The 25,466-nt window shown below is 34.9% G+C and overlaps 2 protein-coding genes and 1 long non-coding RNA gene across 4 annotated transcripts in view; 2 read left to right on the top strand and 1 right to left on the bottom strand.

The window, feature by feature from the left end:
* Positions 1 to 25,466, top strand: part of LOC134231148 (cysteine--tRNA ligase, cytoplasmic-like) — a 62,878-nt gene that overhangs the window by 18,628 nt on the left and 18,784 nt on the right. The gene's annotated exons all lie outside the window — the stretch shown is intronic.
* The window catches only part of LOC134231151 (uncharacterized), a 44,844-nt gene that overhangs the window by 9,689 nt on the left and 9,689 nt on the right, over positions 1 to 25,466 (top strand). The window contains exon 2 of the long non-coding RNA XR_009984511.1: positions 15,359 to 15,453. This is a non-coding gene — a long non-coding RNA (uncharacterized LOC134231151). The remainder of the gene's footprint in view (positions 1 to 15,358; positions 15,454 to 25,466) is intronic.
* Positions 1 to 25,466, bottom strand: part of LOC134231150 (uncharacterized) — a 44,032-nt gene that overhangs the window by 13,539 nt on the left and 5,027 nt on the right. Inside the window, exon 2 of the mRNA XM_062713068.1 lies at positions 3,625 to 3,711. Coding sequence (XP_062569052.1) covers positions 3,625 to 3,711 — 87 coding nt within the window. The remainder of the gene's footprint in view (positions 1 to 3,624; positions 3,712 to 25,466) is intronic.

The following is a 25,466-nucleotide window of genomic DNA, read 5'->3' as shown; positions in this document are numbered from 1 at the left end:
ATGTACTAGTTAAATAAGCTTTAGAATCAGTAAAATATTTAATTAAATTGAAAATGTCATAGATATTTCAAGCTGTTAAGAGACAACAAGAATTTTTTTTTAAAAAGCAGTTTCTATAAAAATTCACCATTTACGATTTTTTTTTTCTCATTAACACTACGAGGAAGTTCTATTTATACCTATAATTCCTTGTTCTCAGACAGTAGACTTTTATTAATGCGATACTTTAATCTGCCAATGATATAATGCTGATTGAATTACCACTAACTGAAAGGCACTGTCAGAGGGTAGATTGTGTAATGGGGATACATGGTAAAAGATAATTTGATATTTTATGATCAAGCAACTGGGAGTTTATATAACTGTAATCACCACCTCCAGAGAAAAAAAAATACATGAAAAACTTCAAATCCTTTGGAAAAGCTATACAGTGTAGCATGTCATTAGGAAATTCAGATAATTAATTCTCTTGATCAAAAGAATTAGATATATTTTTCCCCGGAGAACTATTGATCCAATATTTTCTGGATGGTACATATATGCATAAAAACAGATTCTCCTCTATAAAGGTTAATTGGTGCTGCCATGATTTCACTTGATCGCAAAAAATTTTTCAAGCAGAAAATTGGAGAAAGATCTTGGATGAATGAAAAGTATATATTCCATTTATCTAATGCTATCTCAGATCAGATAGTTTACAAGATAAAGTCCATCAATAAGGCAGACCTGATTGCTGCAGATGAAGTGAAGTTTAGAGAGATATGGTGGCTTGGACAGGAAATCATTTGGAATATGGCGTATTATTCCAGTAGAGCAGACATTGATATAGGCTTGTATATATCACATTGCCCTGTATTTTACTAATAACTCTTTCTTTTTCCTGTGACATCCTAACGTGACAAAGAAACATCAGACTGTCTCATATCCCAGTCAAGCTGTATCTATAGCTCTTCAGATATGGAGGTGAATTTACTCAATGTGAATTAATGGATGAAACACCATCCATAAGAAAATGGACAAAATATGCCCAGAGCTATAGGCATAATGACCTCTTTTAAGTTTCCAAAGCATTCATTTCATTTCTGAGCTGCTAATTCACATTTACAGATCAAACAAACAAGTTTTTACCATCAACAATTTTCTGTTTTCCATTAAATATTTCCAGGAGCTATTGTTTCCAGGGTATTTTGTTCCAGCATCTCAGATCTCAGATCTTAGATAAGAATTTTGATACATTATCAGAGAATATCAAAGATGCATAAGAAATCCAGATAATCATCTCATTTTCCTTTGGTTGGAAGGAAAAACTAAGGAACAAATTAGATAGAAATACATAGTTTGTGTGTATAATTTATAAGGTTCAAATGAGTTTCGATGACAAATTACAAATAAACATTTAAATGTGACAGGGGTTTCTTATTTCAAAGAATATCTGGGGGAAAAAAGTCATGAAAAATAAATGATTATCCAGTCAATAAAGATGATGGAGAACTCTGATTATCACACATTGGTTCAATTCTGCTGAAGGAATATTTTAATTAAACAAAGAACAATTTTCACAATTCAAAACTGTCATTTTTAATACTTGCTAAAACTTTCAAAAAGATGGAGAAGTAAAAACAAATTTTCCACATCCCAGGGATCTTTCAGATGTGCATTATTTATATATAAAAAAGTAGTTGTCATAGTTTGCAAGAATTTTGTGTGCAGTAGAAAATATAGCTTTTAATTTTTTTCCCAAAATGTAATTCACTAATTAAAATAAAATTAACTGCCATTGAAAGATTCTTTTCCTGGGAATCCATCAGCTTGGTTCATGGTTTGAAGTTTTTGAGAATCTTTTAAGAAAGGTCATTATATCAGTGTTGATGTCATTAAAATGGTTTTGACTATCCTAAAAGCTTCATTTGGTCAGGAAGCCTTATTTACATAATCAGGTATTAGTATTCTAACAATCCTGACAGCTAGAGATTCAGTCTTACAACTGTTTTATGATCCCATCAGCTGTCCCAGACAAAGGATTTTTTCCTCAGAACTTGCTTATGATGGCATCTTTACGAGTCCCCTGAATATTTACAAATACATCCGTGAAAAATGAGATTTTGGTAGATGACATGATTTTTTCCCTCACAGATAAAAAGCCTGTGATGCATTATGGGATTTGAGGATTTGGATTGAAGTCACAGATGCTGGGGATTATTATTTTATTGACCTGACACGTGGACCCAAAATGTCGGGGGACAATTCCACCCCAGTCCTTGTATTTGTGATCTTTTATCGTAGTTTTAATTTTTGTGAAACCCCTCCATGTTTTGTTGTTCTGCTTCATCAAGATTTCTCAGTTTTTATATCTAAAATCTTTTGCTTGTCAATGATAGATTAATCCACAGTGAAAAATTAAAAAAATGGACTGTGCAGATAATGAGTCATGTACATAAATTATATTTAAGCTTAGTTAATAATGAGACACTTAATAATTATCAATGGAAATTAAAAATACAAGAGACCCATGGGCCACAATGCCCACCTGAGTTACTTTTTATGAGCAGTTCTTTAGATTTTGAAAAAAAAATTATATTCCTGCAAAAAAACCCGGCCTACATTATATTGGTCCCATGCACTCTAAAGGGTTTATGAATTTTCACAAAAATGGAATTACTTCAATACCAGTATTACTACATGTAACATGCATGTAGATTGCTAAGCAGAAGAAAAGTATTTTCCTTCATCATGTAAATTTGTACATACTACATTTGATCTCTGAAATTTTAGCCAATTCTTACGAGGAGTCCATAGTTTGAAAATATCATTAAAAAATTTTTTTTTTCTTCAAGGAGAAGGAATTTTTGCCTTATTTTTTACAAACAAGAACAACAACAAAGAGAAGTTTCCATTGTTTCTTAAAATTATTTTTTTTGAAAAAGATTGGCCAGCACAACAAATCCTTGCTCAAATGCTAGACACAGTCTGAATCCCTTTGACAATACAATTCTCTTTTTGGCTTCAGGGCTGTGAGAAGATTGATTTTATGTGTTTACTGGTAAAACTGGCACATAAAAAAGACACCTCAGAATAGATGTGGACAAAGAAGAAAGATAAAAAACTTTACATGTAGCTAGGTTTCTCTGTGTCTGATCAATGTAAAATGGATGAAATATTCATAGAAGAAGGAAATCTTACTCATTTAATACTGGTTAAATGTAATGAAGAAAGTGGTGAACTACGTACTAGAATTATGGGATGGTTTAAATAGGAAATTAGATGAGGATTGTAAAAAACTGGTATTGTAGACTGGTGGCCTGGCAGAACTGCATAGAGAACCAGCTAGTAAATTAAATCACATCGTCAGTGTTCATTTATTCTAGTTAAGAATTTGTTTTGTCATACACAAGATAGACATTACAAACTTTGTCCTCTCAGACAGACAGACAAACAAAACACAACACACCCTTAAAGTGCCAGTTGTTTTAGTTGTGGGTAAAGGAGATGATAGATTTAGATTGGTTTTCAATACATTTCTATTTATTAAATTGTCACAGCTGATGCTGACACTTTACAGGAATTGGTGTATCTTTTCCTTCTTACTTTTATGTATTAAGTTTGCTAGACCTCTTTCATACTTACTTTTACATATATCGTTTTGCCTTTTATAGTTTTCTCTCTCTGCCTCCTCTCTACGTCTTGGTAATGGTTTATGTGTTCCAAATTTCACTGAAAATACCAAAAAGAAAGCATGATTAAGATAATTCACCTACACTGCTGGGTTTTATTGACAATAAATGTTATTGATTTCCAGATTATTTTCATACAAGTAAAAGGACATCTAGACTAAATTGAATTGTACAGAAATATAACTGATTGTATGATGATTATCTTATAGATCTTAAATGGAGCTTATATGCATCACTTTGTGAATGATAAACAATTGAGTTGGTGATTACGCTTTCTCTTGATGTGTTTCCATATTTATGATGAGTTCTGATAGCTATTGACACTTTCTATTCACTCAGACTAAGCCAAGGAAAAACATTTTCCCCGAATCGCAATACATTCCTGCGTCGGAACTGCCATCGGAGTTATTATTTTAAGACTTTGTGGGAACATGAATCATTATTTTTCATGGATTTTAACGGGTCTAATTTATATTTTATTGATTCCCAATCTTTATTGTGGCACGAAGCACTTTGTAATGAAGCATCAAGTCATATTAACCATTGTAGAAGCAGAGAAAAACATGCTGTAACAATCTTCCTGAGAATAGCGTGATGGTAATTGTTACACTTTACATACCACATAATTCTTCTACATTAAATTCACTGAAAAATAATTAATTAATGTACTTCTAGATGATGTACAAGCCACTACTTGTCTGGTGTCAGTGTAGCAGAATTTTTGTCATGATTAAAGCGTACCAAAGTGAGCAATAAGCCAGGATGTGCATTAATGATAAAAGTGGGATTTTGTCAGCAGATGGTTTTATTTTCATTTCCAATTTGCCATAACCTCAGTATTCCACACCTTTATTCCAGGCTATATGGTGCGTTTCAGATCAGAACACCTGTGTGTGCACATGGGGAGCATATGTACGATCTGATACTAATCTAAAAGTCTACATCAATACTTTCTTTATGATACAAATAGAAAAAGTTTCCTGTCTCATATTGAGGGATATTGATTTTAATTCTGATAAAAATATAATCAAGAATTGCCATGTGAATGGGAGGAAATTTTTCAATGGCTGGTATCAGAAGAACCTTTGCCCTTGTTAAAATTGATCCCAGATTTCTGCAATATGCATATGCTTATGGTTTCTCTGTATTTTTTCTATGATAGGGTATAGTGAGGGGCTAGTATTACCCTGTAATCATAAGGGTCTCAGATCAGGCAGCTGGGCGCTTTTTTCCCACTCTGTGATTGTAATCTAGAAGTCCTCATTTATAAATGTCCATTTGTGTTTTTATCTGGACGTTTTTGACCGCCCTCCCTCGATTTTCTGGCCACCTGTCCACATTTATCAGTGGACCGTAGCCAGACAGAGAGCATTAATGTGAGAATGATAAACTTGGAATATTTCTAAGGGGGCACATGCAGCACTTAGGTCCATTAATATTAAAACTTTAAAAATAACTTTTAATGAGTTACAATGCACTTTTCATTTACTTTGAGCTGTGTATATATGCACACTAATGTGCAGTTTGCATGGTATTTTGCGGAACCCAGGTTCCTGCCCCTACATTTATTGTGTTGTTTTCTTCGGAGATGGTTTTGTCTGAAGAGAAAATTCCTAGCATCAAAAGCTGGACATCACAAAGAACACATTTTCTGCGTCATTTCTAATCGAGCATTTGTTCTCAGGTCTGAGGATGTAATGCTGATTGTAATGGCGGGAACTGCTCTCGGTTTTATATTTTTTCCAATAGTCTGTGGCTGTAAATATCACATTCGGATACTTGACAGTTGTCTGATAGAAACTCTCTCTTGTCTGTTGAGTGACCACTGTGATACTTTTATTCCTCCAACAAGTTTTGGAATTTGAAGTAAAGTGGTAAACTTTGTCGCAAAAAAACATCCATACCAATTAGCTGGTGTATAATACTCTCTAATTTCTGAGCTATGACCTTTTGCTTAATGAATAAGATATATAAATGTTTTGTGTATCAAGATGTGAAATTATTCTTGATTAAGTTAATGGCCATATAGCCCTGACACAGTCTCCAGCCCACTCACTGGCCTTTAACTTTACATCTGCTGATAAAGCATTAGTCCCAGTAATTTTCTCTGATGGCTGCCCACCTGTTCTGTATCTTCCTTCTTCTTTACGAGGGCTGGGGTTTTGTTCTGTAATTGTTCTATATTACCTGTATTCGAATACCAGTAAGTAAGTAAGTATTCAAATATTATCTAAGTATGATTCTCTTTGATATCTTAACTCTGCATCCACGGTTTTCCCTACAGTTGACCATAATTCTGTTGCTCATTGACAGCCCCATCTTTCCTTTTGACAACCCATGTATGGTTACAAAGATAGACTTGATCAAGGACTGTCAATTCCTACTGCCCAAGATGTAATTATGGAAATATCTCAAGTATTCGGCCATTTTAAGAAGTGATCACTAAACATCTAGATGGGTATTCTGTGAACAAAATCAATTAGAAATTCCCTCAAGTTGAGTTAAACTCTGATTTCTCTTCTTAGTCTGATGCATAATTCATGTGAGCTCTGTACGAACTGTTAATGCTTGTCTCCAAGATGATGGAGTGTCTAATGTTTAGCTCTCAAAGGAATGACTTCATCATAAAATCTGCACCCCCTGAATCAGGAAGGACTGTGTTGAGAGCAGCACTAACAAGTGTGATCATTGCTCTCTAAATGACTGAGGCTTCTTTCGGTATAAATGGCACCAGGTCCTTTTATTGCATTGTCTGGTTCATTCTTCAGAAGACTAGAATTTGAGAACCAAGGTGTTTGTCATTTTTAATAGTAATTAGGGTAGTAATTAAAAGTTGCTCAGTTCTGCAGGATACATTTTTCAAAAAAATGTTTTTGACAAGGATCAATGTGATCAAGTGATAAAGTATAAGTATTTGTCAGTTGAGTCGATGCAGCTGTTTACTGTGTGAAGTTTTTGTGAGTATCAGTTGAGTCTAGCTATCCACTATGTGAAGATTTTGTGAGTACCATTTGAGTATAGTAATATTGTTTTCCCTGTCCCTGCCTTTTGGTCAGAATAACCTGTCGACACATTATGACTCAGCAGGTGCACTTTGGTATCTGTGAATGCTACTCACCAAATCACCAGGACTAATCAGTTTCCCTAAATGTCATTTCCCTTCTTTTTGTGTGTGTTAATGTCTGAACTAATGCTTTGTAGAGATATTAACATTTTAGCCTCTGGGTGTTCAAAGAACTAATTCATGGCCTGGGTTCTGACATAGAAGGTTTCACACACTGTAAAAGGAAATGCCTCCAATTTGGCTTTCTTTGAATTCTTGCAGCTGTTGAAACCACTCAAGTTTATTTGTATGTGAAACTTTATACCAAATAAATGTTATATTATAGAAGAAAAACACTTACAAGGGTGTTAATGTATATTTAGTCATAAATTACACATCAAACTTGAAGATTGTTTTTGACAGACACTAGGGACTGTTGCTAGAGATTTTCATGGCACAAGGTGTTATTCTGACTTTAAGAAAATTTTCAGATAGAGAAAGTCTAGCTAGCTAGCTAGACAATTTGGAGACCCATCTAGATTCAAACTCTTTCATCTTTTCTTGTGAGTTTTTGAGGATTTTTTTGTTCACGTTTTATGCATTATAAGCCATGTTTATCAGTTCATCACATCAATTCAATACACTCTTTAGTAAATAATATTTAAGAGGTTGGAGTGTTGTAAGAAAAATGAAAATGTCAGGTGAGCTTTGTGGGAGAGGGACCCATCCATTGACCATGTATGCACTCTACATACTTTTGATTTTAATTGATGAATTAAAAGTGTCAAACGTGATCCATTTTATAGATAATATAAAATTGACCACATACATGTAGTTCCCTTGTATTTGGTGGATGCCCAGTCATTGAGGTGTTAATGCTTCAGTTTTTGTGTTTTAGTTTTTGTGTTTTAGTTTTTGCGTCTTAAGATTAAGATCTGCCTGGCAATCAGGAAATGCTTATTCTTAAGATAAAACACATCTCACATTGGTCACAACTTGAAGTGGACATATAAATCTTGATTATAGGATGTTTTAAGGATGTGTGTGAACTTGACATTGATACATGTACTGGAATAGCCCGGGATAAGGCTGATCTATATATTCTGTCAGTCTTAAACTACATAGCCAATATTGCTTTTATCAATTTCACAAATAGCCTACAGTGAATTTTTTACAGCGATCTTTCTAGACTAATCATTATACGATTCATCATGGTATTGGCTTCCTGGCATCCCCAGGTGATAGAAACCAATATCTTATCTTTTTACATCATCTGGAAGACAGCAAAAGGCAAAATACCTGGGTATAAATCAGCAGATTTCTAATAACTAAAACAGGTATTAATCCTTCAGGGCTTAGAAGGGAAAGTCGCAAATAAATTACGAGGGGAAAATAGCAACAATGATGCTCAGTTATTGAATTGTTCAGATTTGCGACCAGAAATTGTTTGAGGAATTTTATGTACTGCGGGGAAATCAGATTCAAAGATGACAGTAAAATAGGTATAATGAAAATTGTAGGTTTTATGGAAAATGAAACAAATAGAAGATCGATGTTAGTGCTATTTCAGCCAGGTTAAAATCTAGGTAAAAAGGAGAACTTGATCACTTCAAGGCTAGTAACAGTTCCTTCTGAGTGGTGAATTATGTATGCGTGTAATACTAACATGTATCACTTGTTTCAATTCTTCCACTGAAAGTCTTTTTTTGCTATTCCAATAGAAAATGAGCCACAATTATTTTTGTTTGGGTGTCTTCTGATAAGGTCCGAGATCTGCAACTGCACAAATCTATAAGTGTGTATAGATTTTTTTTGGAGTTGGTTGTAATTACATAGTGTAACTTCTGATAGATCATGGAGGCATAAGGACATCTATCACTGCCCCATCAGGGCGAGGGAGATCAATTAAGCTCTCCCTCCCTGTTCTTAATGAGGGACCTGGTAAATTTACAGAGGGGGGATTCTGATTAATGTAGATGACAGGAGTAATTAGGAGTATAGGTACAATGTGTTAGGCCTGATGCTCAGTGACTGGTCAGTGAATCATGAGTTAAATAAGCTCAAGCCAGTGCTGCAGTGTCTGAAACTGACCAGGGAAGAGTGGGAAGTAATTTGAAACATACCAAAATGACTAAAGCTGTAACCCTGCCCATTTTTTGCTTCAATACCAGTATATTATATCTCATCTACGTTCCTCAATAATATATACATTTTTCCAAGATTTTGTCATTGAAGAATAACTACTTTAACATGTTTACTCACAAAAATTCGAGGTATCTTACCAGGCATTTGTGCAAGATACCAGAGGATTACATTTCTTATATAATCCTCTAGGAAAAAACTTTAAGTTTGCCAAAATCACATTTTTAGTGTTTCAAATTTTTAAAAACAATCAGAAACCAGATTAGAAATGAGAAAAAAATAATTTAAAATGTTGTATATTTTCCATACATTATGAAGATATACTAAGCAGATATTTGGGGAACGTATCATCTGACCTTAATTGTAGAATTTTAACTATATGGTGTAAAGTCTGACTACATGTATTATACAAAAAGTCTTGAAGAAAATGTATTTTGAATTACCAGTAGTTATTAACTTGAATATACAAATGCTGTTACATTGATTGATTAAGAGACATGCAGGGTTGACATATTTCTGGTTTTCAGTGTAAAAGTCAAGGCTTCAATGAGATTTACAGAAGCCTTAGTTTATGGACCTCGTTTCAATTTTTTTGAATGGCTCTGTTACAAATGATTGTTTTATTATTTGAGTTTTATTACACTTTCAGCATGTAAAACAAATATCAAATAGCTAAAACCAAACCACTTCAGCTTTTAACGTCAGAGCAAAAGTCATCAAAATCATGTTATAGAAACAGAGAAAAATTAACTTTTCATTATATTTTATCGGAGAGAGTTTCTGTGTGGGCTGTTAAATAAAGGTGAATTTAATTATATCAGTAATGCCATGTGATGTAACCATGTTTAAACAATTTAAAAGTAATCTTGGTTTAACAAAGATTATCTAAAGCTCAAATTAAATAAAATAAAAAAAAACCTTGAAACTGAGGTTAAGGTAAATTAATGCCCTAACAGTAGGTCTTAGAGGAGGCAAAACATCTGATTGGTCTACACTGAAAGTTATTAAGTGAAATAGACAAAAGAGTGATGTTAACGACACCAAATGCTGCAGCTTTAGCATGTAGTGAAACAGCTCTACAACACCACGTCTCCGTACAGTATTGATAAATGGCAGAAAACCAGAGAGCGGGAGACAGCAACAAACGTGTAGAAGATGTGATCTCTCTTCCATTTCACCATGACAAGCTGGAGACATGAAATATTTATATGCCTCGTATAACATCAAAGCTGTGATGATTATGTTTACACTCTCTGTGGAGAAGGCAAAACACAAGGTTTAATCGGACGGCATTAGTTTTGGTTGGTTACCTGCTAACTAGAACATCTACTGTCCCTATAAAACCATGCTGGGTTTGAGAATAGCTATGATGTAATATAATGGTCCAGTCCCAGGGACTCGGTATCAGACAGATGCAGGAAAGTGAGCACAAGGTTCAGGAACCAATTTCTTATAGCATCCAAGTCAATAATCCTCCATTGTAACACACACACACACTGTAAACCGGTATATTTTATTGTTATTTAACTTCATCATTTTCAAGCTTCAGCTGATCTGCTAATTTTGTAGCCTATGATATTGCTTAAAAAGTGTTGACCTAATCTAACAAGCGTGAATTATGTAATTGAATGCTTTCAGGTCTGCAGCGCACAATATTTTTGAAGTGCTCTATCATAAATAGTGTTAATGATGAGGTGCTTGTGAAAATTTTATGAAGTGGAATAATGTTTTCCCCAGGGGAAGCAGCCAATGAGGCATGTGTTTGGTGACTTCCCCCGTCTTGTCTAAAACTGTCAGAAAGGCGAGACAGAAAATTGTCCTCTGTGACAGCCTCCTTCTTCTCTCTGATGTCTGGCCTGTGACGTTTGATGGTTCCTCCACAATCTGCTCTCTGTACAGCACCAAATGATACCAGGTCTGTGAGGATTCTGTAGGATCCAGAGGCAGGTTCACAGCAGGCAGAAATCATCCCTGACGATCCCTTATGACAGTTCTTGTTATTTTGACATTCTTGAGACCTTTCCGTTTCTGTCTCTCTAGATGCTGTATCTCCTAACCTGGGTTATTTTAGTGCCATGTTTTCTATGACAGCGTCAGATGTTACTAGACGTACACTATTCCTTCATGTTGTGCTCACATCTGGCTCTGCTGGCTGGAGATAAAAGTATCGGCACAGATCACCTAGATTTTCTTTCCTTTGTCACCAGATGATGTAACTCACATGGTGCTGCCTCCTTGTGCAATTCAGATACAGATAATGACATTGACATATATTATGGGTATTTTTATGTCTTTTTGGGTTTTTGTCATAGTTTGTCTACCACACAGATGTTTTTGAGTCCAAAGTGCCATATAGTCAGCAATAATTTCACTTCATCTACAGCATATTTTGATGTAATTATGTTCCCCAAACGAAGTTGGGGAACATATTGTTTTTACTCTGTTTCTTATTATTATTATTATTTTTCTTCTCGGGAAAATTTTGTCCGCGAATGATCTTGTAAAGTACACATCCGATTAAGGGGAAACCTTTTTAGGGTAAGTAGGCATGTTATGTAGATTTGCGGAACGAAGTTCATTTTGCGCGCACGTGCTTGCAAGAGCGCGCACGAGCAACACGTGAAATGACCAATATACTTGAAATTGCCGTAACTTTTACACTTTTCGATGTAATGCTTTGATATTTAGAATATATAGACATATTATAAATGTAGATAAGATGACATTGTCAACATGCCATTTTGCGCGCACGTGCTTGCAAGAGCGCGCACGTGCAACACGTGAAATGACCAATATATTGGATATAGCCGTAACTTTTCTATTTTTTGATGAAATCTTTCGAAATTTATAATGTAAGGATATATTAGTAGCGTAGACAAGATAACATTTTATGCATGCACGTGCGCTTTGCTCTGATTGGCTTTTTATATCTTTCTTGTTTTTCGACGAAATCCTATGAAATTTTGAACATAGCCATGCTTTACATGATGTATAGCAATTATCATGAAAACACGTGCATGCACGTGTGCTGCAATCTGATTGGCTTAAACTTTAAATAGCTTTAACTTCCTTGGTTTTCAACGAAACAGGATGGAATTTGGAACATAGATAGATATAATAAACTTCTAAAAGAAGGTTTGGTCACTATGCACATGCATACACGTTCGTATACGTGCGCTGTAAACTGATTGGCTGAAACTTTAAACAGCAATAACTCCCTTGCTTCTCAACAAACGGGGTGGGATTTAGAACATGGATAGATGTAATGGAGTTCTACAAGAAGGTGTGGTCACCATGCTCATGTATGCACGTGCGTGCACGTGAAATGAGTAAAATCAAAAATACACTTGAATGAGCGTATTTTTTAATACTTTTGGATAAAATACTTTAATATTTAGTATATAAAAAATATATAGATTGTGTAGACAAGATGATATGGTCATTACGCACATGCATTCACATACACACGCATGCAATGCTAAAATTTGAATGAACTTGGCGTTATTAAAGTCTCAAATGCATAGATTTTGTCCTATTTAATGAAGCTTACAGGGAATATGGCATCAAAAGGGAGTTGGGAAGCGTTTGGGGAACATCTGACAATTAGCACTAGTTTTCTTTGTCTTTGCCAAAAACTATTTTATGCTGACAATTTTTACATCTGCGTGTAACAATTCTTAGTCTCTGGAAGAGGAAAAGCAATTTTCTGTCCGAGTTTCTGAAATCTCCAAGCCATTGTTAGGATGTAGAGCACATATACAATAGAAAAAGTGTGTATGATCCTGGGTTTATACCTAGTAGGTCTATCATTTAATCATTAAGAATCAATAATCTAAGATGACTGGAAATTTTATAACATAATAAATATTTCAGGGACTTTCTGTCCCAGCTGTCCCATTTCATGCACCTAGCCTTCTCTGATTGCAGAGATCAGTTTTGGGATTGTGACACTGAGATCCCACACATTACCGTCACTTTAGGATGGTACTTCAGACGTGTCATACAATGACGGGGTCCGCTGTGACAGAGTCATTGACCGCGGTGATTCCCCGTAGGTTCCTGGTATTTCTGGTCTGGCTCCATTGTCAGGAACCGGACAGTTTACAGGCAATGAGCCATGTAATGTTGCCAATTTGTAGCCCCCTTCTATTCACAACAACCTGCTCTCACCTGTCTATGTGTAACTTGAGAATTTTACGGGGATACATTGAACAAATATTTTTCAAATCTTGCCAAGAGCAGGTCTTTCCTTCACATTCTATTTGTGTCCTTTTTGTCTTTAAGAATTAACATTTCTCTCTTGTTTCCATCTTAAGATATTCAGTGTCAAAAGCCTCCTTCTTAATAGTATTTGGTTTTTCTTTTCCGAGGGTAGGGTTTCGTGCCGTTTTTGTTGCAGAGAGACAAGACGCCATGTGTTTTTTTCAAAATATGAAATTGACAGATAATTTTGACATTCTGTATCTTGAGAAACAAAGAGCTCAGCAGGTCTCCCCGTTTTTGCGCTATTGTGTTTCCCATTAAATCTGACTTAAAACATATTTTGTAATATTGTTTACGAGGGTTTTTATAATCTGACAGAGCCTGTGATTGAGATTGCAGAACATTGTTTTTAACATCAGGCTGCTCTCTACTTCTGTTTCTGGTGCTTTATGGTGAAAGAAGCCATTCTGTAGGCTGTGTGCTGAAACACAGGTTGTCATAATGTTAAAGAGCTCAGAATTTGTATTTTTGGGAATGGACTGATGATAGGTTAGAATTTCAACAGAGCTCAAAAGCAAGGGTTACTTTGTGAGCGTTCTAATTTAGAATTTTATTTTCATCTCTTAATTATTCTTTTTTTTTCATAATTTGTCGGTTTGGATTTTATAGTAATGTAGAAATGTAGGAAGGACATCAAAAACGTATTGAGGCACCGGATCACAGTTACCAAAGCAACCAAAAGCAAGAATGCTTCAGACGTAATTTCAGCAAATTGAAATCTAGATAAATAATTCTGTTCTCAGATGAAATATAGAAATATGATTACAGAGTCTTGCGTAACCTCAAAGCCTTGACAGAAATAACTTCTAATCACATATAATACTCACATCTGCTTCATATTCACCCATAAACTTTATGTACATTTGTCTATTTACCAGTCATATTCTGGCAATTGTCTGCCGATTTTAAAGATTTCTGTATACCATTTCATTGCTTAAAATGACTATTCCAATAAAAAATTACTTGAGCAAATGATGTCTTCATTTTCTGCATATATTATAATCTTTATAAATGAAAAAAATATTTAACAGTTGCTGTTCAATAATTTGATTTTTCAAATTAAATTATGTGTAAAACTAGGATTCTGATTTTGAAGGTTCAATTCATTAGATTGGGATTGACATAACTTTTATGATCTATAAAAAGATGAATGGTAAATTGGAGTTGTTTCAGCTTTCAGGACCCATTGTCAGTTGATACACCCGCTGCTGTACCTAATTGGATAACATTGTATTAAATACATACATTACCGGCTCAAATTGAGCTACAAATCACTTTGAACAAGGAATAGATATATTGTAATTGGTGCAATTTGTCAAGATTCATCCGCGCACATTGAAAAATATCAAATTTAAAATGGATGAGTTATATGATAGGAGCGCCGCGGTATTGACTTACATAATAATTCGCAGGCTGAGCCCGGCTTACAAAGTCTGAGCTTCTCTAATTACATCCGAAAGCGATTTACAAATTTAAAATCTAATTTCCAATACTTTTCTTGTAATTTAAAGCACATTGGAAGAGAGCAAATTCTCTCTCTTTTTTTGAGTAACAAAAAGAGAAAAGTAGATTTTTTGCATTTATTTTTTGCTAAAATTCCAGAGTTTTCAATGACCTCCATAAAAGTATTTTAATTTTTTTCCCCAAGTTTTGATGGAATAACTTTTGTGTGACAGTAGAAATATTATAAGGTTCTTTGACTTAAGACATTCGCTGCATCTGGAAAATCTTATGTGAATGACAGGGAACTATGTATTCTTTGATTACTTGTTATGTAACAATATGCAGTTGTACCTAGAGCTCACCTCTTTTGCTGATTTGAAAATTGGTTCTTGATCGGCATGAAGTGGAAAAGGATGTAAATAGTCTTCTGTACTCTTAAAACATTGGCCCACGTAACATTGATATTAAGAAAATAATTGACAAAGCCGTGCTTTGTATAGGGTGGTACCTCCTTTACCTAATTATATAAATAAAGAAAATATCATCAATTTTGTTTTTTTACTGAGTGGGAATTCTTTTGCAAAGGCAAATTGTAAATGAATTGATAAATAAAATGGCAAGGGATATTAGTAACATGTAAAGGGATTAAGTCAAATTGTATTCTTCATCATTTCTAATGATTTTCTACAATGTATTTGATATCGCTGGCTTTTTCCGGAATAGAGGAATGTTGTTTATATCATCCCAGAGCCTGTTTGATAAGCTGTACAATTCAAATTTCTTTCTTTTTTAACAGATACATCCTCCAATTAGATTGAGTAATGGAACGGCAGCTTTTTCTGCTGAAGCTCAGAGCAGCTTCCTCCGTAATTGGTGATGACATTTCTATGAGTAAGTGAAGATCTTAACGGACTTATACTGATTATTCCAACCACAATTTAATTGTATCTACTTTGTTTGATCTATGGCATCATTTGTTTTTCATGAAAACTTAATTTCTTCAATAATCTCCCACATAAATGTCTTCAATCTCTTACCAAAAACTTATGACAGCTACACTGGAATGCACTCAAAGACTGAGACATGGGGTCCTCTAAGGACGAATTCTGTCAGAAATTGTTACATACAAATCAATATTTCCAGCTTTATATGTAATCAGCTTTTCATGAAAGCATGATTAAAAATGTTTTCATATACAAATAAGAAATGCAGTAAAATTAAATAAAAGTTTATCATTTAGAACAACTGAATGCATCTACAGACCAGGCATCAGTTAAAGATATTGTAAAATAAACATTGAGTTAAAACCATTCAAAGGAATAAAAAAAGTTTTGATTTTATTTAAATTATTTGCAAGAAATCAGGTTTAAAATGAGAACCTTGTATCTCTAAGCTTTTTTCAGAAGTCTATTTTTTGTGTCTAATTGTACATCAAAGTGTTCAATTTAGATGCAATATGCTCTCACATGCAATACACCAACCCTTTCATTCTGTGGCTGTTTTAATTGATATTATCTTAACCACTGCTGGAATTTTAAAGCCATTTGTACATAAATTTTTTGTGTAAAGTAATGTCAACCCTGTTAAAGCTCTTGGTCTGTCATTGTAATGCTAAGTTAGGTTAGATATGTACGTTAGATATTGTCTTTTTTTTATCATATAAATCTGATGAGAATTTCATTAATGATTCTTTTGATTTGACATTGGAGCCTGTGTCCGTTTTTTACATTTACAATCGATTCCCCTCTATATTGCTGTCAATTAGATTAATCCTCGCCATTTTTTATCGCTGCATGTTAAATTTACTATTGCCGTTAGCTGATTAGGTTGGTGGCACTGAGTAAGAATTGAACCAAATTAAGCATAGCATGACTATTTTATTGAAAACATGATCAACTTTATATGGTTTTTGTGTCCTGGTAGGCTAGGTATGGAGGCTAGAAAATAGCAATCATTTTATTCCCCCAACTGCTTAATCAGCTTACATTGTGTGGGGAGTTATGACACAATAAATTGTAATGGATGAAAATCTAAAAAGATTGAAGTATAAACAGGCATGCAAGGTGCTCATTTATAAGCAAGGCTGCTGCAAGATTTTAATATGTTTTTGCAGAATCTTTTACTTATTGAAGACTTTGCATGAACTAGGTTTGCAAACTGTTTCTCTCTCTCTTTTGATGTGTTTAAGCAAATTTCAAAGACCATATTGAAAGCTTAAAGCAAAATTGTTCAGCTGTCAATGCTGTAGCACTTTAAGATTTGACAGAATTTATTGCAAATCAAGTGCTTGTCAATAATGATCATTATGGTAGCTATATGACCAATGTACCCCTATAACCTGACCGATTCCTGAATTCAGACACAAATTGAAGATCTCCCTGGGTGTCCCTCTGTTGTCTTGGCCCTCATCACTAACCCAGGGTCACACACCCCACTTAATTATCTCCTACCCACATCTTGTCACCTGCCCCCTCTGTGTTACTTAACCCTTATTACAGACTCATCAGTTCTGATTTTCTGGAGGACTGGCCTACAAAACTCCTACACTAAGATTACCCTTCCTACAATGGGATTCTGCTAATCTGGCCAGCCTTGCTGTTGGTGGGCCTTGTGGTCTTTTTGTTATTGGATTTAAAATCTCTGATTTCTGTCCCCCATGACTTGACTTGCTGGTAAAAGGTTAAGTTTAGTAACAGCACCCCTTTCAGTATCCAGCCTTGACTGCGACTCCATTAGAAGACTCCAGGGAAATCCAAACAGCTGAGGATATTGTAGCCTGACAACATTGCTTTGTCAATTTTTTTGCAATTTTTGATTATTTCTTGACAGTTAATTTCTCTTAATTGAGATTAAACTTACGAGGGGATCCCTAAAGGATGACTGTAATATGAAATTGGTTCTCGTAAATTCATCTCTTCTATGATTCCAATAGATTCAGGAAGGTTTTGATTTGTATATAGGTATTGAGTTTCAAATGAAAATCTGTCTTTTTCATTTGGTGAATCTATTTTTATTTTTCATTTGGTATATCTATATAAAGCTGTAATTTCATTTTAGAAGTAATAGAAGAACATGAATCTGTCTCAAGGGTTTGTTTTCTGTTAAAAGATATCAAATCCAGACAAGAAATCCGCAGAAAGCTGCTGTTTTCATGATTTCAGTCTCCTAAATCAATCCAAATTGAATGTGCATTCAAATCCTGGTATTGTTACAAGTAGATGAGCTGGTCCCTTGATGTTTAGGGGATTCTGTAATGTTATTGAACTTCCTGTCACATCACATCGCAATAGGTATTCACCCGCGGAGAAATTGTATGTAAGCCTCGGACCCAGACATGTATTAGATACATCCCATACTGCTGACTTGTATTGTTCTGAACAGAAGCTGGCTTATATAAAATAGAAGTTCTGTTTGCCTATCCTCTGAATAAGCAAACAAAGTTTGGAGAGAGGCTAGGGATTAGATAGATTATAATGCTTACAGCTTGTGATGTACAATTTTCCAATGTAAGCAAAATCCATCTTGTCTAGAAGAATAGAATTTTGCATTTCTATGTACATGTAAGCTTCTTTTCTAGAATGGTAAAATCAATTTTTTATAGAGCACAGAGAGAGAGCTTCAAGTTCTCTCTCATTCTTTTGTGTGTTTGAACCAATGGATTTATATACAGCATTTCTCAGGCAAAAAAAAAAAAAATCTGTTGTCTGGGGGGGCATTGAATTTGTTTCCACTGAGAAACAGAATTATAAGGAGATTTTCTCAGTGCCTAATTTTGTCTCTTTTTAGCTGGTCACGTTTTTAATAATAGTGCAGAATTCTCTCTTTTGTCCTGGGTATTCAGAACCGTTCCCTGTATTTGACTTGCATCATGCACTGATGTGATTGCTATAAAGGAACCTTTAAACTGTGTAAACACAATGAGAGATTCACAAATTTACATTATTTTCTCAGTAGGACATTTTTGAATTTACAAGGGTGAGAAGTTGAATAGGAAATGCAGTTTGTGTAAGAAGAGAACAAATATTGGTCAAGTTGATTTTCTCTCAATCCAAAATCTGGTAATTTAAAAAACCAGTGAAACCGATTGCTCTTCTATTGACTTTTGAAGGCTGTGAAATATTACCCCGTAGAAACAGGTGGTCAATATTTAGTTGGAGTTACTTTTTGCGGATGGTCGTATATCATCTGTGTTTTTCGGATAGCTGAGTTGAAATTTGATGAAGTATAAATCTGTTATTTACAAACAGAGACAGAAATATAAGGAGTGTTTGATTAAGTCTTCTCCTGGTCCTCAGATGACCTCGCACACAAATCCCTGAATTAGTGTCATTCCTGCTGGCTCCTAGCTCAGACAGAGGGAATCTGTTTGACGTTCTTTGCCTGGCTCCGTGGTCTGTTATAACATAAGACTGAAGACATCTGAAGCCGTTTTGTTGACTGTTTACACAAGGTTGACATTCACACAGACTTCCATGACCTCATTTGACTCCAAAATTACTTCTCTACATTTCCTGCTGTTTGTGAAGCACAACATTGGTTTTCTTTTGTTGTTATGTAAACAGAGCTCTAAGATTTTTTAATGAAACTCAAGTTTCTTGTATATTTTAGTAAGGATTTATTGGCTATACATTAACAGTGTTGACTTGAGGCAACAAACAGATGCCAATGGAAACTGAACAGAAGTGTGTTTGCTTTGCTTTTCTGTATAGTCTAGTGTTTTGATCTTGCCGCAATGCTTAGAAAATAATCTAAAGAAGTATGTAAGATGCAGCATATTGTTAATTGACTTATCACAAAAAGATTTCTTATGCTGCTGTTTTGTATCGAAAGCTTGATAATTTTTGACCTGCAGGAAGAAGAAAGATTTTATGTGCTGGCATCCTACAATAAACACTCCCTGACAGAGAAATCTCATCCTGCAATAACCCCTCCCTGACGGGGTAACTAGAGACCTTTCCTACAGTACATCACAGGCCAATCTCCCTCTCATATCTTTAGGGTGATACTTACAGAATTGTTAGCCTGAAAATAAGGTAGACATGTATGTGAACTTTATAGCTGTTTATGTAAGAATGCAGCTTTTGTAAATTAAGTTAATTTTCTCCTTATCAAAGGACTGATAAGGTATCTTACTCAATGGCAAATTTTTGACTACCTGGGGGGTAATTTAATTTTTTTTTTAAATTAAGCCAATTCTATTGCAGTTTAGTACACAGTACCCATACGACCTATTTTACTTTATTGTATTTGTGTGTACTAGAGTTAAAAGTTAATTAAAATTCAGTGAACTATATAATTTCTTTGACATTTTAATTGAAATGATGAAAAATGTTTTGTCTTCAATGACAAGAAGAAGGGACAGGTAGAGTGCACTATCCTCCAGGATTAAAGTAACATTCGTAGAAACTCTTAATAAAGTTACTAATTTAGTTGTGTATGTACTGTGCCTATATAGTCAGCAAGATTTAGGAATGATAGCGGTTTGTGTCTAGCTAGATTTATAGGAAATTTCTGTAGGAATCATTGAGGAAAATTTTTATTAATGGACTGAGAAATACATGACCGACTGAGTTATTGTCAGATCATTATTTTTTCAGTGTTTATTCACAGTATGGTGGTGGTCAGTTCTGAGATGGATGACTAAAATTCAAATATTGCTACATGCAGAATAAATAAATGTTATGTTCTAACATTATAATATGCTGTCAGGGTTTAAGTTTCAGCCATTACCAGAGTAAACATTTCATAACTTTGTATGTTAAAATGGAATTGAATAGCATTCTCTTGAGATGAGAAAAGGGGAAGTGTTTAGCCAGTGAGAGATGTACAGAGTGGTAATTTGTTTGGTCAACTCAATAAAATAGAGATGATGTACAAAGTCTAATGTTCTCTTGCTTCAATGGCCAGCTCAATCTCTCCCCCAGTTAAAAATCAATTTAGTCTGCTTGAGAGGACTGCTAAATGTACAAACTTGTGAGAAATGAATTGTTTGGGAATGGGATTAAGGTCTTCAATCCCTAATAGGAAGAAATTCAATGAAATTGAAGACATAGCAGATATGTAGGCATTGAATACTCAGTATATTTAGAAATACTTTCCATTTATTACTATAAGTATGTTTAGTGGTATGTGTCCTAATTCATGACCTTGAATTTTGGTAAGAGTTATCTCCCCTTTTTTAATTAATAAAAAAAAATCAATTAAAAAAAATTTAGCTGGCAAAAAAATTGTTTTCAATTATCATTCTATTTATAATATTTCATTGCATCTTTCCACCACAGGATTTATTGATATTCAAATTATTTGAATTTTTATTTTGAAAAAACGCTTTTCCCCATAGACTTCAATGCAATCTTTGCTAATTAACTACTGCTTAATTAATTAACTTTTTGAAAATTTCTCGTGGGCAATCCTTTTACACTATAAAATGCTTTAATATAATATCAGAGTATTGTGTACTTGACGGACATTTAAGGGTACAGAATTTGGTACCAATAGGGATTGAAAACCTTAAGGGTATAAGAAATGAATTTGATGATGGATAATAGAAATCACTGGGGGATAATTCACCTTTAAATCAATTACTGTATCAAAAATTAACATCGACTTCCTAAAAGGTTTCCGGAATGCCTTTGCCCTTGGGTTATATATTTTTGTGGAAAACAGTCATTTTTTGAATGGTATTATCTTTTCCCATGGAGTTGGAGATTTATTTATCCATTGTGTTGGAAGAAAAAATACAAAAATATCATGGTTTGTGACTTTGTGTAGTTACATGATTTTCATGTTGTTTTTAAAGATTAAAACAAACACCCTTTGTAGGAGAGCAAATTCATTCTTTAATGGTAGGTGTAGATATACAATGTACCAAAAGGGGAAGTATTGATACCATCCCATTGATGCCCCTCCCCCCTTTTTCAATTTAAAAAAAATTTTGAACAGAGAGTGAAGTGACTCCAGATGTGGTATTAAAGCGTGCCCATTAATCTTCTCTGTGGAAACTCTGCTGACAGATTTTGCCAACCCATACTCTTTGAAAATTTGACATTGTAAATAAACCAGGGGGCTTTTTTGTCTGGGCTACCATCAGAAACTCTCAATCACACATGCAGATTTAATACTTTTTTGCAAATTAAGAGCAAGGGTTAAGTTACACCTGTCACTTAAATGAAATGTCAATTGCTACCACATTTTTTGTTATGCAATCCACAGGTTCTCTGCCAATAGCTATAAACATATATTGATTGCACACCTTTGTTAGATATCTGTTACCTTGTATTTCATAGAACCCTGAGTGGATTGATAATTAACATGAAAGTTATCTGTACCAGCCTGCATTTGAGGAAGGAATTAGTCTATATATATATATAGGTCTCTCTTTAATATTTAATTAATTGAAATTCTTAAAATATTTGACCTTGTTAAATGACATCTTAATCTCCTTAGAGCCTATAACCATTAATTAGTTGGAGAGAGTGGAGGAGGAATTTGTCCAGGACTTGTCCTGAGTTGACTCGGGTTCGAGGAGTTTTCTGTTGTGTCTGAGCGGTACTCGAGTCTAACAGATAACGAGAAAAACAAACTCCTTGTCTTGTTAACTTCACAACTCGGATCAACAATCGATAAACTCATGAAACTGATCCTGAACATCAGCAAAAATAGAGTTATTTAATCTGTACGATATCTAGTTATACTAGTGCTAGACTGCTCAGACAGGATTAACTATGAAATTCTTAGTAAATAACTGAAATACTAATAGTACCAAAGTAATTGGAATGAGATTACAGAAACAAGCAGTTTTAGAATTCTTTGTAAAACAAAAAATAGAATTCCTCCAGAAAGCCATTATTATATAATCTTTCACTGATAACAGTCCCTGTTAATTTTTTTCAGGATACTTTATTTGATACTGCTAAAAAGGACTGCATGCTTGCTTGCAATAGTTAAGGAAGGATGAACAACTGATGAATACAGAGATTTCTAGTATTCAGAATAAATGACAAACATGCTTTGATACACACATTAGTTGCTGGTTTCGATTTTAGTCAATGCTGGAATGCATTACTCCATCAGATGGCCAGGCTTGATAAGGAGGATTCCGTTATAAATCACCTCCTATTGTCATTCTTTTGTCATCATACAACTAGTAGAATGCACATGCATGTGCAGCAGTTAAACAATGCATTCCGTCTTTAAAAAAACTCCACATCTAAAGGCTGCATAATTATGGTATACCAGTAGGGGGTGCAGCTATAAGCACACTACAAATGTAAGCTTGATTCTTATATTTAACTTAGGGCGTAGTTTGACATATTTTCTGTCATAACTGTTCTTTGTGTTTACAAAATGGCAGTTCAAATCTGTTTTTGGAGCTATTACACGGCTTTCCGAGCCCCAGGTGAAGAAAATCGGAAATCACCCATCCTCCGAATCCCCAATCTGGACTCGTCCATACTTTATATCCGCTTTGTGATTGAGATGTTGTTTGATTTCGATTAAATGCTTGGTGAATCCCCAAATGATGGGTCTCATTGGAACCCATGGGGCTGATTGGTTTTTACCAGGCCGCTATAATACCTGTACAATTTAATGCCCCCATTAGTCATACCTGACTGGTAGATCATGAAACGGTCCCCAATGTGGCAGCTTTTTTTTTCCTCCAAGCAAACACCAAGTGAATCAGCATATAGCAGTCTATTGCACCAGCTGCAGTGATGAAAATGATTTAGAAATATTCCTAATTAAGCCCCATGGAGATGCGACCAGGAATTATATAGCTTTGATCAAATAATTATACAAAAGAGACGTATTGATTCCTACCAAAAACTCCAATGGCTCTGGGGCATGATCAGGTGTAGTGCATCATATAAAAGGCGGGACATTCATTACAACTGATTGTAGGGTAGAGAAAGTCAAAATTCCCAAGGACTGTAATTATCTGTAAAGACCCTAAATATTCAGAAAACTGTCTCCAGCGAGAGTTGACCCATTAACATGAATTATCTCCCTTTGAATTTCTCGATCTGCCTTTCAGTTTAATCAATATTGACCTCAGACTAATTGATGTAACCTTGCAATTTGGAGAAAATAAAAAGGGTGAAATGATGATGATGATGATGATGTTAAAGATGATGTTAATGAAGGTAATGATGGTAATGATGAAGGAAAAAAAGAACAATTAAAGGGATTAATTGGGTCGGTGATGATAATGACTACAAAGTATTGTTGTTAACATTGCTGAATATGAGAAAGAAAAGAGTATCGGTACATATTTAACATGCAAGTAAAATAAAATGTCCTAGAAGTGCTGAGCTGTGACCACGGCATGAACCTCCATCATTTGATCTAAGACACGATTATTCAGATCAAAGAGGGAACGGTTATTGCGCCTATCTTCTGAGGGAAGTAAAGCTGAATATAAACTTGCTGGCCGCATCAAATATAGATAGAGAGGCAGGAATAAAGACCACGCTTTTATGTCTGTCTGTCAAGAAGTCTTATAGTAATTTGTGTTTTATGTCTCGGTAGCTTGCCTTTTTGATACATTTGAGAATTGTTTTAATGTCCTATCTTCATTTAACATGCAAGGCATATTGGCCAAAATTTCTTCGGCTGGTAATGAAGTATGTGTCTGGTAGATGTTTGTGCTTACACCTCCAATAATTGAATGCGTAAAACATGAAGTATTTGTGGTCATTTTGTGATAATCTCCTGCAGTAAGAACCATTCATTTAATTGGTTACTATTTTTTTTTTCCTACCATAATGATATACCACAAAAATTACGCTTTGATAAAAACCATGTTATTGTTCTGTTAGAGCTGTTTTCATTGGAGAGCTGCTGTGTCTGCTCTCTGTTTTTACTGGAAGTCTCGCGAAATTGACAATCGAAGTACACTTGCTGTTTTTACTGGAAGTCTCGCGGAATTGACAATCGCTGTACCCTTACTGTTTGACATCTCGGCATGCTTGGACACTGCTTTATGGTGGCCATTTCCTGATGCCTGTAAATATTTAATTTTGACTTTTTGTAGGGTACCCTGAGATCAGGCACTGATTGACAGTGATGGTCAGCTCGGTGTATTGATTCCTCTAGACGTTCCCTCTAATATTCTATTGCTCTCTGTAGATAATCACAGTAGCTATTCTAGTTATACAATTGTATTCCCTTTCCCTCCCTAGGACTAATTAGACAATTGTAATTACCCCACAATGCATAGTAGGTAAAGGTCATTGTTAGTTCATTGCAGGACACTGGCAGGGCTGCTATAAAGCTAATAAGCATATTATATATATACTATATCTGTGCTGTAAAATAAGGATACTGTTGTTCTCATATTTCCCTTCTTCATTTTCAATTAATTAGCTTTTCTACCTGTATCAAAAGAGGGTCATAGAATCGTATATCTCTAATCATACTAAAAAATTTCTGTGGTGTATAATGAAGCTGATAGCCATTCTCATATTTCTTGTCTTCCTGTCCTTTGAACAGGTTTGCCAAGACTCTATAATTTTCTCTCCACTTTAAGCCAGTTGTCATAGCTACTCTTTTATTGGTCTGCCTTTGATGGTGGTGGACAGACTGACCCTGGTCTAGGTGATGGCCATGTGTCATGTCTACTGACATGTCCAGAAGCCGGCCTGGAACTGATTTCCATATTGACTTTCCATCTGTTGTGGAAGGCTTCTGCTGTACTGCCAGCAGTGATATCCCACCGCTGACCTGAGATGACCTCTCTGTCTGTCGTTGTCTTGGAGGGCCGGTTCCTGCAGGGATTCTCCAGGGAATGGCACTCTAATGGACAGTGCTTGTCTGTCAGTGGGAGTGTTGTACAATACTGCTGTCTGTAGCAGGTCACCAGGGGAGGGATAATTGACAGTCAGGAGGGGGAGATAGTGTGATAA

Source organism: Saccostrea cucullata, unplaced genomic scaffold (genome assembly GCF_032062105.1).
Source record: "Saccostrea cucullata isolate Sc308-1 unplaced genomic scaffold, CSIRO_AGI_Scuc_v1 ctg645, whole genome shotgun sequence".
Lineage (NCBI taxonomy): Eukaryota > Metazoa > Mollusca > Bivalvia > Ostreida > Ostreidae > Saccostrea > Saccostrea cuccullata.
This window is presented reverse-complemented; position numbering and strand designations above follow the sequence as displayed.